Here is a 13,606-nt window from a genome sequence, read left to right as displayed (position 1 = left end):
TCTTAAAACTGCTCGGTTTGAATCATAATCTTGTAATTGCATTGCCTTTTTTAGCAATTGTGTTTTTAAATTGATTCAAAAGTTGTTTTTGCTTTAGACCCAAAGACATGGGCTGGCCTTGCTGAGGCATATGATCAAATCCACATATACTCGTTACTCAGGCCCACGAATTAAGAGTTGATGAAGAAAGGAGAAAACTAAACTCTTTTTCACAAAGTTCTGAAAGGACATTGGTGAAGAGGATCACTAACAAGGGGACTACAAGAAACCAACCCCAACATATTTTTTATAATATAAAGGACTCATTTCAAGTTACCAAATTAGAACAACCAAATGATTCAGCAAACGCAGAGAAAAGCAGACAGCAGAACCAACCACATTGCAGCAGCTACAATTCGAGTTATGCTTCCTCTTCCTTCTCCTCACGTTCTCTGTTCCACAGCTCAATCCTCGCCCTCCTCTCCTCGCTTCCTTCTCTCCCACCACCAGGGCTTCTCTCTCTCCTCCTTGAACCGTCCCTGTCCCTGCCTCCTCTCTCCGACCTCTTCCCACTTCCATGCCGGTAAAACTCCCCATCCCTGTCCCGGTGATTAAACTCCCTGCGAGGAGGATCACGATCACCACCACGTCGGCCATACTCTCTCCTGCCCCTGGGACTTATACTCCTACTCCTGCTCCCCCTCCGGTACGACCTCCTCCCAAAGAGCTTCCTCCTCATCTCCCTCGAAACAAGCTTCACGTGCATAAAGTTACAATACCCACCACGGCTGCAGTTCTCCTCCTCATACTGCCTACACGTCGCCTCCCTAAAATCCGTCACAGGAGAGAACTCCCCGATAATGGGCCGGCCCAAGTAAGACCTACCTTGCAAAGCCCGCAACGCAGCAGCAGCCTGGTCCTCCTCCTTAAACTGAACATACACGTTCCCAATCATGTGGTCAGCGAGATTATCACAAATGTTGAGACTCTCAATCTCTCCAAACTTCCCGAGCTCCTCGAATAGATCCTCGAAGAAATCCTCGAAATGCTCTTGGATCTTGCGCGGGTCGAGAGGCTGGCCCTGAGCGTCGACTCCGGGGGTGATCATGTCGGGTCTCTGGTACATGTTGGCGAGGAGGAGGGTAGGGGAGATGGCGGGGCGGTTGTGGATTCGAGAGCAGCGGTCACCGTGACGGCACGCGCCCATCTTGTTGTAGAAAGGGCAGTTCACTCTGTCCTTCTCGGTGCCGTAGATTGAAGCTAAATGCTCGGCCATTGCACACCCTAATCAAACAATAATCAAACAGGCTACACAAAATAAATCTCACACGCTTAGATTGAAAAGATTAGTATCCATTCTAAAGAAGAGGTTGAGGAACTAAATCCGGCAAAGGAGCTAATAAACCACAGAGACGGCGGCTATATCGAATAATGGGGGAAAGAAAGCTTACAGAGTGTTACGGAGATTGAGAGATCCGCCGCCGTCAGTGGAAGAATTGCCGATGATGATCTAGGGTTTGCTTTGTTCGCGAGCTAAGGGAGAAACAGAGATTGATTGAGGTTATTTATAATTGTAGTAATTAATTGAACAAAAATATAAGAATCGGGTTTTTGCCTTTTAACTTTTCCGATATGTTTTCACCGCACTTTTACTTTTCTTTTTTCTTTCTAGGATGTTAAGTTTTACCTCGCAAAAAGGAAATAGGGGAACAATGCAGTTTGGTTAAACAAAGATCTCCAGAATTTTTTTCCTAAAATTGTTTGCCAGCCAATATATTATACTTTTATTTTATTTTTATTTTTTTAATGAAAACTTATGCTATTTCCCTGTGATAATCATGCGCTTAAAAGCTATTGGTAAAACGACTATCAATAAATACAATAGATAATCAATAAATATAATAATTTTTTTGATCTTGAATTGAACTGAATATAATTTGGTTAAAATTTTTATCAGAGCTTAAAATCATTTGTATATAATCTCATTTATAATATAAAATAATAATTAATACATTATAATAAATGATACTTTATAAAAATATTTAAACTATCAGATATTATGTCATTCAACTCTTAATATAAATAGATTTAATATCTTAACCAGTTAGATTATATTTATAATAAATTTATCGATTAAACAAATTTTAGTGTTATTTAATATATTTTTTTTTATAAATTAAGTCTATTTATATAAAACATCACAGTCCAGGATTATTAGTTTTCCAACAAGCTAATTTCTATTATTTAAAGACGAATTTTTATTGCTGACCAAAAAAGACTAATTTTTATTAACTGATCATAAGTTTTGTTTTCAGTACATGTATATTACTTAAGGGGGTTAGACACAGGCTAATGGCACTACATCAAATGAAACTACTTGCAACGAGAAAATAAGTCGAAAACAATTTGAATTAACCCAAAATATAGATTCCAGATGTACAATAACATAAAGGTTTTGCTAGTGTTGTAACAAGCGTGTGGACACTTGTAATAACCAACAACTCTACATAATCTCTATGTAACAGAACAAACAAGAAGAATCTTGAGAGAGATTCACTCTGGTGAAAGATAGTCACACCTGAGAAGGCTTAACTTAGCCACATAAAAACCTCACTCCGACTGCTATGTAACCTTACACTGCCTCTCTCCACAGAATCTTCCTTTGTCTATCGACCAAACTCAAGACTACAAGAGAGAGAGATTACATCTTCAAGCTGCTGAACAATTGGCTCTCACCAAATTCCAGGCTGTCTATAGGACTGCAAAGGGTAGCTGTGAAACGGATAGCCTCTAGACATATGGACCGGAGGATTTAAGGGTGCAGGTATTGCCCAAGCTACCTCTCTTCTTGGAGGCGGAGGCGGAGGCATAGTCCTCCTTCTGTCCGCTTCTATCAGCATGCACATCTCCTGGATCACCTCTGTCACCATTAAACATCATTAATCAACCGCTAAATCTATGTAACAGCACATGTTAAGAAGTGTTTGAACGACAAACCTTTTAACAGCTTGGTTGTCACTCCAAAATCTAACCACCAATCTCTCCTGCTGCCTACTTTACCATTCTGAAACGTGGAAGCTAGGTGCACAGTGGCAGTTGCAATAACATGAGGTTTGTATTGCACGCACAGTGTCGTTCGAAGCCTGCACACAAACAATGCATTACAAGATCATTCAAACTCAATGTGGCGACAAAAGGGGAGATGCTATTATTAACAAAGGGGTCTTTACCAATCGTGCACAAAATTCCATGAAGCTGTTGCAAGGTCAGGCCAAGCGTTCACCCTATTCAAAGCTGCAGCCAGAGGTTTGTACGGAAGCTCGACGTCTAGAAGCTGGAAAGCACTTGTGTCCAGCAGAAGCCTCTCCCCGGCCAAAATAAATTCTTTAAATTCATGGTAATATTCCTATAGACAGAGTAACGAGTAATAAATTAGTAAAAATGCAAAGTAAGATATTAATATTACCAATGGATGGATGGATGTATAAATATACTTACAGTTTGATGGATTCTAATTGAGGCAGAAGGATCCCACTCATAAATGATTTCATAAGACGCAACAACAACGCTGGAGAGTTGACACGGCTCATCCTCAGCTTTGCAAGCGAGGAAGAGACTAGAAGTTGCTATCGTCTGCAAAATCACCAAGTGAGAATTAGAATTTCAATTTTCTCTGTTACAGATTATTGAATGCAACTGATGAACCAAATGAATACAAGAATATTCTTTACCTGCCAGTTATTTTTTGCATGAGATTGGCGCATGTAAAACCGGTGACACATCACCATAGCACACCCTATTATAACTTGGGACCTGAAGCAAATGAGACTGTCACAAAACCCTTCAATAGCACCCAAAAAAAAACCATATCACCAGAAAGTTCATTATTACAATTTATCTTCAGCAACTAAAAGCTACACATAGCTCACACCGTGAAACCAGGATTTGATAACAATGAAAATACACCAGTACCTATGATGGATGATTCAAAAATAGTAGGCCGGAGAGACACGTGCACTTGGTCAGAAAACTAACAACAGGTAGGAACAGCTGATAGGTTTTGATAACCCAGCAGAGAAATACAAATTAACACAGACATATAAATCAGAATGGCATGTCTAAAAACAGGTCAAACAGCTCCCAAAGCAAGTTCATGACAGATGCAAGGCCTCCTATTTGCTGAAGAGAAGTGATCCAATTTATGACACCAAATTTTTTGACTAGTATTACATAATTATCCATTTACGAGACAAACTTATAGGTGGAGAACCTCCAGACCACCTCCCACAGTGGCCCTAGGACAAAACTCAACAGTTAGGGCAAGCCATTGTCATGCATAACAGCACCCTCTTTAGCTAGAAAACAAGTACCAAGAAATAGCATATCAGAAGAAGCAAAAGTATAATTCCATTCAGCAAAAAGAACCAGAGAACAAGCACAAACGTCCTAAAATAACAAAGAATACTACTGCCAGCTTACACATGAAGCTTCATGCCGAGTCTTTGAAGGAAGGTGCAATAGGAAGAGCGCAAAAACGACTCCTTGGCCAGATCAATCCCGTCTTTCCTAGATGGAGAGAAGCGCTCAATCTCTTCCTTGCTGAAATACCACTTTGCCGTTTCGCATCGAGGAGACTTTAGCAAAGATATGTGTCTGGTCTCCTCTGCTTCAAAATGCTGTCGAGATCGCTTTCTCGAATGCTGCTCCTCTCCCATTATAACCAAAAAAGCTTCAATCTTTTAATTGACAAAGCTCTTAACGATCTTTTAAGGAATATCTGCAAATAGCAAGTACCATCGTTAACAAGAAAAGTATTGTGTTGAACAGGTTTGGAACATAATACGACAAAAGAAAATCTGATCCCAGCTTTCGAATATGGTTTGAAGCCATATATCACAGCAGCAGCAGCAACAACAACAACAACATATGTTCAGATAAAACATTCAAACAGATTCGAATAAATCACAAAAATAAATATGGAATTGATTCAAGAGATGGAAATCAAAGGAAAACATAAATCGATTTGATAAACGAAATCGGGGTAGATAGATTTGAGATTTTCACTAACCAACGTTTGTGTGTTTGTTTGGTGAGGAAACAACTTTTTTTTTCGAAACTTGAATTTTTCTCCTGTTGCTTTTTTGCTGTTCACCTTAATTCCAGAAAAATATCTTAATGATGCGGGGAAGCGATTTCATACCTAAAAAGAGTAAAAATATACAAAATATCGTTCGTTTCCAAAGCATATGGGCCAGATTTTTAAATATGGTGGATAATGGATATGGGCTTGGATTTATGATTCTTTTAGGGAGGATTGATTTGTAAAGAATTTGAGAATTTTAAAAGTTACTTGGATATATATATATATATATATATATATTTTTTTTTTTTTTTGATAATGTATGTTTTCTAAGAGCAGGATTATCCGGGATCATTAAGTAGGATTTTGGAGAAAATGACTGATTTAAATAAAAAGAAACTAATTGAAAAGAGAGTAACCGATCCTTAATATGATACTTTGGTGATCGATTTAAAGAGGGGTTACTAGGACACGTGTCAGCACATCAGAATTTTTCTATTTTTTTTTTCTTTCTTATTTTTCTTTTTCTCTCTTTCTTTACTTCTTTTCTTCTTGTTTTCTCTGTCTGTCGGCGTCTCAGCTCCTCTCGTCTTCTACGATTGCGAGACCTCTCTTCCGGCGGCGAGTTAATCAGATACCTCCGGCGAGTTAATCAGATACTTCCTCTCTTTCTCGAGACCACTCTTTCCCCAAGAGAAGCCTCTCTTTCACGAGACCACTCTTCCCCCGAGAGAAGCCTCTCTTTCGGATTATTCCCTCCTCTCTCCCCAATTGTTTCGACTTCTAGTCGCTCTTGCACCGTCAGGGTACTTCCCCTCTGAACATCCTTCTTCTGAAACTCGGGTGCGTCTTCTCTAACCACCTCACGGTTTTCTTCGTTTGCTCTCTCTCTCTTCAGTTGATTAGTTTCCGAATTGTTGTTTGATTGGTCGGAAGAAAAGTAGTGTTGCTATCTTAAAGATTGGTTGATTAGAGAGTGGTCTGAATTTGATTGGAATGTTGCGGTAGAGTTTGAAGTCATAGTTGTTGATTGATTAAGATTTGCTCCTGGTGATACTTGAAGTTCGATTGTTGTTTGAGTTTAAGAGTTAGTGAAGTTCGATTGTTGTTGATTGATTATGCTTTGCTCCTTGTGATACTTGAAGTTCGATTGCTGTTTTTGAGTTTAAGAGTTAGTGAAGTTCGATTGTTGTTGATTGATTATGCTTTGCTCCTTGTGATACTTATAATCTTCATTCTGTTTATTAATTCTGTTATTTAATCTTGTACATATAATCTTCATTCTGTTAATTAATTCCTTTTAATGTCTTGCTTCTTTTGCAACTCTTGTATTTGTGGTTGAGGTCGCTGTGGCAGAGGGAAAAACACATCAAGTTCTTCGACAAGCAACCACTACCTTCGTCTCTCTTTGAGGTTAGTTTGCAAAACTTTAATCTTCTTCAAGTCTTGCTTTTTCTTTATTGCTTTAGGGTGGATAGTAGTTGATAGAGGTAGTTAATAAATGCTTTTAGAGTTATGGTTAGTCAATACGCGTGTGATGAATGCTTGTAGATTAACATTAGGACTGTGTTTGTTGGATAATAAATGTGTTAGATTCATGTCAACTCATCTTAACCCAACTCATCTTTGTATTTGTCTAAAGCATGTCTCTTCTCCTCTATTAAACCGGGTTGTTGTTATGATTTTTTTTCATCTTCTAACTCTTTTCTTTTCATCTTCTAAATCTTTTCTCTTCTCCACATAACTTCTTCTTTCTCGCTTCTCTCACATTTTAGAATATGGATTCTACGAATCCATATTGTCATCAGAACTCCAATTTTGTTGACCTTTTGAGCAGTCAACAAGAACATGTCCTTCCTGAACCCCTTCTTTATGAGAGTTGTTCACAACTCCTAATGGGTTTAGTACTCAATGTACTGCAACTTCAAGCCCCGCTGAAGACATAGCTATAGAGCGCAAAGAAAGAAAGAAGTGGACTCCCACAAAGGATAAACTGCTCATTAGCGCACGGTTAAACACGAGCAAGGATCCTGTGGTTGGCAATGAGCAAAAGGCTGGTGCTTTCTGGAAGCGAATAACAGCTTACTATGCAGCTAGTCCATCGGTTGAAAGCAGTGAAAAGCACGAGGCAATTCAGTGTAAGCAAAGGTGGCAGAAGATTAATGATCTTGTCTCCAAGTTTTGTGGATCCTTTGAGGCTGCAACAAGACAGAAAACAAGTGGCCAGAATGACAGTGATGTTGTTAAACTGGCACACGAGATCTTCTACAACGATCACAAGATGAAATCCAACCTTCACCATGCATGGGAGGAGCTGCGCCATGACCAGAAATGGTGCGAACTGGCTACCAATAAGAAAGATGGAAGCTTTAAGAAGAGGAGGTGTGATGATGGTGCACAATCAGCAAGCTCTCAAGCCACTATCAATGTAGAAGATGAACCAACCAAACGGCCACTTGGTGTTAAGGCAGCGAAAAAAGCAAGTGGTAGGAGACCTATAGTGGATGGAAAGGGTGTCGATGAGTTTCAGAGAATGTGGTCAATCAAAGAGAAGGACTTGGCAGTGAAAGAGAGACTGACCAAGATGAATCTGCTTGAAAGACTCCTTGCAAAAAAAAAGGCACTTTCGGAAGTAGAAGAAGCCTTAAAGGACAAGCTAATTACAGAAATGTTGGATAATTAAGATGGGTCTGCTTGAGTGTCTTTGTTTCATATTTATGTTTCCTGTTCTGTTTTAGTAGTTTAAGAAGAATGTTCTTGTTCTGTTTATGTGTGGCTTGATGTGTTACGTGTGGCAGTGAAAGAGAGTCTGGCCAAGATGAATCTGCTTGAAAGACTCCTTGCAAAAAAAGAGGCACTTTCGGAAGTAGAAGAAGCCTTAAAAGACAAGCTAATTACAGAAATGTTGGATAATTAAGATGGGTCTGCTTGAGTATCTTTGTTTCATATTTATGTTTCATGTTCTGTTTTAGTAGTTTAAGAAGAATGTTCTTGTTATGTTTATGTGTGGCTTGATGTGTTTCTTGTTTTGTTTTAGTTGTTTAAGAAGAAGGATCTTGTTCGGTTTGCTTTTGGCTTGTTCTGTTTTAGTAGTTTAAGAAGCATGTTCTATATTAATGGAGTTTATGTAGTTGTTGTTATGTTGAATTCACTCTGGTTTTATGTTGAAAATGTTATGTGTTGGAGTTAATGCAGTTCTTGTCCTTTTAAAAATGTTCATATATATAATGGAGTTAAAATTCTTTTAACTGATGATTGCTTTGTTGCCACTGGTGTGATACAGGTTGTCCCCTGGTATGATACCGTTCTTGTCCCCTGAAGATAGCCTAGTGAAGAAGTGTCATTGTCATCGGGTACGACCTCTTTGTATTCTTGTGTGTTTCAGATGAGTCACGGACTTGTCCTTTTGTATTATTCAAGTGTCATGAATAGACCTCTTTGTATGCTAGTGTATTATCAGTCACAATCTTTTGTTTGCTTGTGTATTATTCAATCACAGACTCTTCTTTGCTTGTCTATTATTGGATATAAATTTTTTATTCAAGTCACGAGCAAGCACTGTCTCATAATTCAATCACTTTTGTATACTTGTGTATTATTCAATCACGGACCATTGAAGTATTATTGTTAAGATTTCTATATAAACACGACCAAGCACTCTCTCATTGCTTCACAACTCCTCCAACGTTTCTATACAACTTTCCTTCTCTCTCTCGTTACTTCACAACTCCAACGTTTATTCACAAGTCCTCCAACGACCAAGCACTCTTGTTTCTATACAAAAACGTGAAGCACTTTTATTCAATTTTTTGTTCACTCTTTCTTACTCTTTTTTTTTGATAATTTTAAACAATTGCTACACATGGCATCTTCTTCTCAAAACACATTTGAGGGATCACTTGATGAGGATTTTGATCAATATTTTGATCAAACATTTGAGGATTTGGCTATTCAATACGGTGGTCAAGAAGATGAGAGAAAAGAAAGAAAAAAAACGAGTTTATATCGAAAGAAATCGAGAAGCCGGTCATATACGTTTATGGAATGATTATTTCAGTGAAACTCCGACGTATCCTGAAAATTTATTTCGACGACGTTTTAGAATGAACAAACCATTGTTCATGCACATTGTCGAGCGACTCTCCAACGAAGTTCAATTCTTTCGCCAAAAGAAAGATGGTCTTGGAAGGCTTGGTCTCTCTGCCCTCCAAAAGTGTACAGCAGCCATTCGTGTCTTGGTTTATGGTACTGCGGCTGATGCGGTCGACGAATACCTCCGCCTCGGGGAAACTACAACCCGGGCATGTGTGGAAACATTTGTGGAAGGAATAATCAATTTATTCGGTGATGAGTACCTAAGAAGACCAACACCGGCTGATCTTCAACGTCTACTTGATATTAGAGAGCATCGTGGATTTCCCGGGATGATAGGAAGCATCGATTGTATGCATTGGGAGTGGAAGAATTGTCCCACCGCTTGGAAAGAGCAATATTCGCGTGGTTCGGGTAAACCAACAATCGTTTTAGAGGCCGTTGCTTCTTATGATCTCTGGATATGGCATGCGTTTTTTGGTCCTCTAGGTACCTTAAATGATATCAATGTTCTTGACCGCTCACCTGTTTTTGATGACATAATAAAAGGGTCAAGCTCCGCAAGTCACTTACTCTGTCAAAGGAAGAGAGTATCATATGGCTTACTATCTCACCGATGGTATTTATCCGAAATGGGTGACTTTTATCCAATCTATTCCAGTACCACAAGGACCGAAAGCAGTTTTATTTGCTCAACGTCAAGAAGCTGTCCGAAAAGATGTAGAGCGGGTTTTTGGAGTCTTGCAAGCTCGCTTTTCCATTGTCAAAAATCCGGTACTTTTTTGGGATAAAGTCAAAATCGGGAAGATTATGAGAGCATGTATCATACTCCATAATATGATAGTGGAAGACGAACGAGATGGATACACTCAATTTGATGTTTCAGAGTTCCTACAAGGAGAAGACACCGGAAGTTCACATGTCGTTCTCGATTTTTCTCAAGATATGCTTACAAATATTGCCAATATGATGGGTGCTCGAACTAGAATTCGTTATAGACAGATGCATCAACAACTAAAAGTTGATTTGGCTGAACATATATGGCGTAAATTTGGACGTGATGCAGACAACAACTGAGCTCGGATGCTTCTTTCAAATTATTTTATTTTATTTTACTAGTCTTTGTTTTTATGTTTTTATTTTAAAATCTATGTTAAAAATGTTATCTTTCAATATGTTTTATTTAATAAATAAATTTTATCTTTAAAAAAAAAATTTATAATTTTTTTTAAGAACCCTTAATTAAGAAACTACCATTGGAGGCACAAAATCAAACGATTTCTTAACTATAATCCTTAAACCGACTTAAATACATTTAATTAATTAAATAATCATTAGGAACCCCACTTGAATTTCATGGATAATCATGCTCTAAGGATTTTACAAAATATTTTCTTCCAATATAGAATGTTTATTTTTATTTTTGTAAAAATAAAATTATTTGTTAAAAATAAAATAATAATGATACATCTATAATTTTATGTTAATATAATAAGATGAAATTGTATATTGACAATGTTAACAATATATTATCTTTGTCCATAAATTGTTATGCTATTTTATTTTTTAATTCAAAACTAATCAAATCTTCTTGATTATCACTCTTAACCCCCAGAAATATCACCAACATGGTTTTTTCTTAAACTCTTTTATATATGAATTTTAAACTCTTTTACTTATATGGTTTCATATTCTACAAACAAGATAATAATTATTCCAGTGAACAAAGACAAACTTAGATCACTTGAAAACCCGACACGTGAACGACTTTTTGTTTCTCATTGAATCCATTGATTAATGTTTTTTTCTCTCACGACTTACTTTATAGGAGATATAGATCACTGAAATTATTTTTTTCTTTCAAAACTTTATTATGCAAGAGAATGGTCTTCCTCCTTGTCTTTTCCGTCTAAAAACTTAACCATATAATACTCTAGCCTCTGCACAACATCCTCCGGCAATGACACCTGAACCTTAATCGCATCTAAGTTTCCTGCCACCGGCAGAAATAAACAGTAGATGTCACTTGTCAAAGAACCCGTATACATTGGCCTTCCTCCTCCAAATTCCAACTCCTCTAATCCTAACTTCGCCCATTGCGAGATAACCAAACTGCATGAGACATCCGTTTTTACTGTTTTATCCTCCAGTAAATCTATCGTTGATCTTACATATCCGTCGGTGATCCTTGCTTTCGCGTCCTGTACTAATTTCACCGCGTGGTAAATATTACCACTGACTAGGTCTTGAACCTTGCTCTCCGCGCAAGCCAGCACGAATCCATTACCATAATACCCTTGAGGAAGTTCTGGACTCAGCTTCTTCCTCATATTGACTGAGAATAAAAGTTTGACTTGCATGGTCAACGGCAAGTCAAGAGATCGAGCCCAAGAGCACCACGTGTGAGCAGCTAGTGCCTCGAACGTGGTGCATTTTAGCGAGGGAGCGCATGTTTTCTTTAACCTTAGGATTAGGGATGGTGTGAAGGTTAGGGTGGTGGGAGCTAGCGGTTGGGACTGTAAATACTTGCAGATGTTGAAGTTGGTTGAGGTTTTTTCTACGGTGGTTCGGGTGAAACCGGGATGTGAGTGTGTGACACGCGGTGGATCTCTTGGGTCTAACATGTGTCGAGAATGGAACGGTTGGACCAGAAGAGAAGCATTGGTGTTATTTGCATGGGCCCATGCATGTAGGAACTGCGATGTGCCGATGCCGTCACAAAGGCAATGATTGATCGCGGTGCAGAGGATCATACCCCCGCAACGGAGATGCGTCACCTGAATCATTAATCAGCAAACCATAAGGTTTCTATGCTTAAACATTTTATTTCTATAGCAGTTAAGCGTTAGTATTCACATTCACTTGCCGATGAAAACTTTATACAGTTCACAGAAACGCAGTTATAGACACGTAGTATGAGTTAAGGAATAGACTTGTAAACAAACTATTTTTTTTTGGTAAAAATAAAACAAACTAATTCACGGCAAGAAAATGTGTTTTTGTTTTTCTTCTAACCTATAAAAGAACCAATCACCATGAAAAGACAAGATTATTCTCTTTTTAATTTTTATTGTTTTGTTTTTGACATAAATCAAACCTCTTTATTAAAGTTCACGTATATATATTAAGGAGAAATGTGGTAGGAAAGGACTTTATATCATTCATACATCAAATACATTATACGACCTATATAAAGTATGCATTTCTTATTTGAAAAGGATAAAAGTGGCCGAATCAATTTAGTAGTCAGGAAAAATACAACCAATTTAATCTGTTAGATTCTTTCATGATAATATATATCTAAACTTTTTTTTAGTATTAACTCAATAGTCGATCCAACTAACTTTATGACATCTAAAATATTTATAGGGTATGCCCATCCAATAAAATGATTTGTTTGCAAACTATCAAGTATCAACTAATATTTATATAAACGGAAACTATCTGAGTTATGCATGATTTTTTGAATTCATAGTTTCTAAGAAAGAAAAAGAACATTAATTGTAATACGACTAAAGCAGAAAAACAAAACCTGTATGACAAGAGGAGGAATCTCCAAGAAACTAGGTGCTTGAACCTTAAACAAGAGCTTCCTCCAAGACTTGTTTGGCTTGGGTGAATGTTCAAGAAACTCTTGACAAGTTATATCCATGAAGGCTTCCGCGAAAACTGCTCCTTCCCCATTACAGTCAACCTCGAGCTTGGCACTGACGTCAGAGACTTTGATCCGGCCAGCGAGTGGGTAGTAATCGACTAAAACCCTAGAAAGAGAATCTTTAAGGGTTTGAGAGGAAGGAGACTTTTGGAAAAGGTAGAGGTACTTGATAGAGAATCTGAGAAAATGATGGTCGTCTAGGTTGGAAAGGTAGAGAGAGTGATTTGGTGTGGGGGATGAAGGAGTGATTAGGGTTGGTTGATTTCCCTCGTACAAGCAATCTGGAAGTTCTTGCATCGTCCACTTTTTCTGTTTGTTGTTTTTTGAGAGAAGCAAAAGAGAAAGAGAGATGGTGGAAAGGGAAAGTAAGAAGCAAGATATGTGAATGGGAGAGGTTAGGTGGTGGTAATAGTTGGAATCCGTCTGGACTTGCAGCATCAGCCCTCAAACATCTCGGACCCATACGAGAGATTAAAATACGTAGAAGATGCTATCTTAAACTAAAGCACACTTTTTATATGAAAAAAAAAGAGGACAACAAGATAAACATAAAAACTTTACAATCTAAGCTTACAAATGAATAAAATCTAAACCATCTAATCTATTAAAACTGAAGTACAAATAAAAAATCTAATATAAATGTTACTATTTATTTACAATGAAATGCCATTGAAATATTTAATAAATCTAATAATAAATATTCTTTGTCTTTTCAGTTATTAATGCATTTTCGTAATTTTTAAACTAAAAACACGGCAATAGAATCTAAGAAAATCTAATTTAAAAAACACCTTACAGTC

At 37.7% G+C, this 13,606-nt stretch overlaps 4 protein-coding genes across 4 annotated transcripts; 1 reads left to right on the top strand and 3 right to left on the bottom strand.

Moving 5' to 3' along the window:
- Positions 1-170: 170 nt before the first annotated feature.
- LOC106329101 (splicing factor U2af small subunit A-like) lies at positions 171-1,504 on the bottom strand. Its single transcript, XM_013767691.1, has 2 exons — positions 1,431-1,504; positions 171-1,263 (listed from the first exon to the last, which is right to left on the bottom strand). The coding sequence occupies exon 2, from the start codon at positions 1,253-1,255 to the stop codon at positions 401-403; it is 855 nt and encodes a 284-aa protein (XP_013623145.1). The 5' UTR covers positions 1,256-1,263; positions 1,431-1,504; the 3' UTR covers positions 171-400.
- Positions 1,505-2,370: 866 nt separating this feature from the next.
- LOC106328255 (cyclin-T1-3) lies at positions 2,371-5,173 on the bottom strand. Its single transcript, XM_013766661.1, has 7 exons — positions 5,048-5,173; positions 4,459-4,756; positions 3,711-3,792; positions 3,478-3,612; positions 3,210-3,385; positions 2,977-3,122; positions 2,371-2,899 (listed from the first exon to the last, which is right to left on the bottom strand). The coding sequence occupies exons 2-7, from the start codon at positions 4,692-4,694 to the stop codon at positions 2,712-2,714; spliced, it is 963 nt and encodes a 320-aa protein (XP_013622115.1). The 5' UTR covers positions 4,695-4,756; positions 5,048-5,173; the 3' UTR covers positions 2,371-2,711.
- A 1,387-nt stretch (positions 5,174-6,560) lies between these two features.
- On the top strand, positions 6,561-7,742 carry LOC106330858 (glutathione S-transferase T3-like). Its single transcript, XM_013769260.1, has 2 exons — positions 6,561-6,577; positions 6,965-7,742. Exons 1-2 carry the CDS (start codon positions 6,561-6,563, stop codon positions 7,740-7,742), a joined length of 795 nt encoding a protein of 264 aa, XP_013624714.1.
- A 3,036-nt stretch (positions 7,743-10,778) lies between these two features.
- LOC106332526 (omega-hydroxypalmitate O-feruloyl transferase-like) lies at positions 10,779-13,270 on the bottom strand. The gene is made up of 2 exons (XM_013770992.1): positions 12,684-13,270; positions 10,779-11,928 (listed from the first exon to the last, which is right to left on the bottom strand). The coding sequence occupies exons 1-2, from the start codon at positions 13,242-13,244 to the stop codon at positions 11,023-11,025; spliced, it is 1,467 nt and encodes a 488-aa protein (XP_013626446.1). The 5' UTR covers positions 13,245-13,270; the 3' UTR covers positions 10,779-11,022.
- Positions 13,271-13,606: the final 336 nt, after the last annotated feature.

This window comes from Brassica oleracea, chromosome C3 (assembly GCF_000695525.1).
Source record: "Brassica oleracea var. oleracea cultivar TO1000 chromosome C3, BOL, whole genome shotgun sequence".
Classification (NCBI taxonomy): domain Eukaryota; kingdom Viridiplantae; phylum Streptophyta; class Magnoliopsida; order Brassicales; family Brassicaceae; genus Brassica; species Brassica oleracea.
Note: the sequence above shows the minus strand (reverse complement) of the source record. Positions and strands in the feature narration are given on the sequence as shown.

What these genes read in the sequence shown, in the direction of transcription:
- LOC106332526 (XM_013770992.1), bottom strand. Translation starts at nt 13,244, where the DNA reads ATGCTGCAAGTCCAGACGGATTCCAACTATTACCACCACCTAACCTCT. An exon ending in TTCCTCCTCTTGTCATACAG is followed by an intron (nt 11,929 to 12,683) that starts GTTTTGTTTTTC and finishes TTAATGATTCAG; the next exon opens with GTGACGCATCTCCGTTGCGG.
- LOC106328255 (XM_013766661.1), bottom strand. Translation starts at nt 4,694, where the DNA reads ATGGGAGAGGAGCAGCATTCGAGAAAGCGATCTCGACAGCATTTTGAA. An exon ending in TGGAATTTTGTGCACGATTG is followed by an intron (nt 3,123 to 3,209) that starts GTAAAGACCCCT and finishes GTTTGTGTGCAG; the next exon opens with GCTTCGAACGACACTGTGCG. An exon ending in GACAACCAAGCTGTTAAAAG is followed by an intron (nt 2,900 to 2,976) that starts GTTTGTCGTTCA and finishes TAATGGTGACAG; the next exon opens with AGGTGATCCAGGAGATGTGC.
- LOC106329101 (XM_013767691.1), bottom strand. Translation starts at nt 1,255, where the DNA reads ATGGCCGAGCATTTAGCTTCAATCTACGGCACCGAGAAGGACAGAGTG.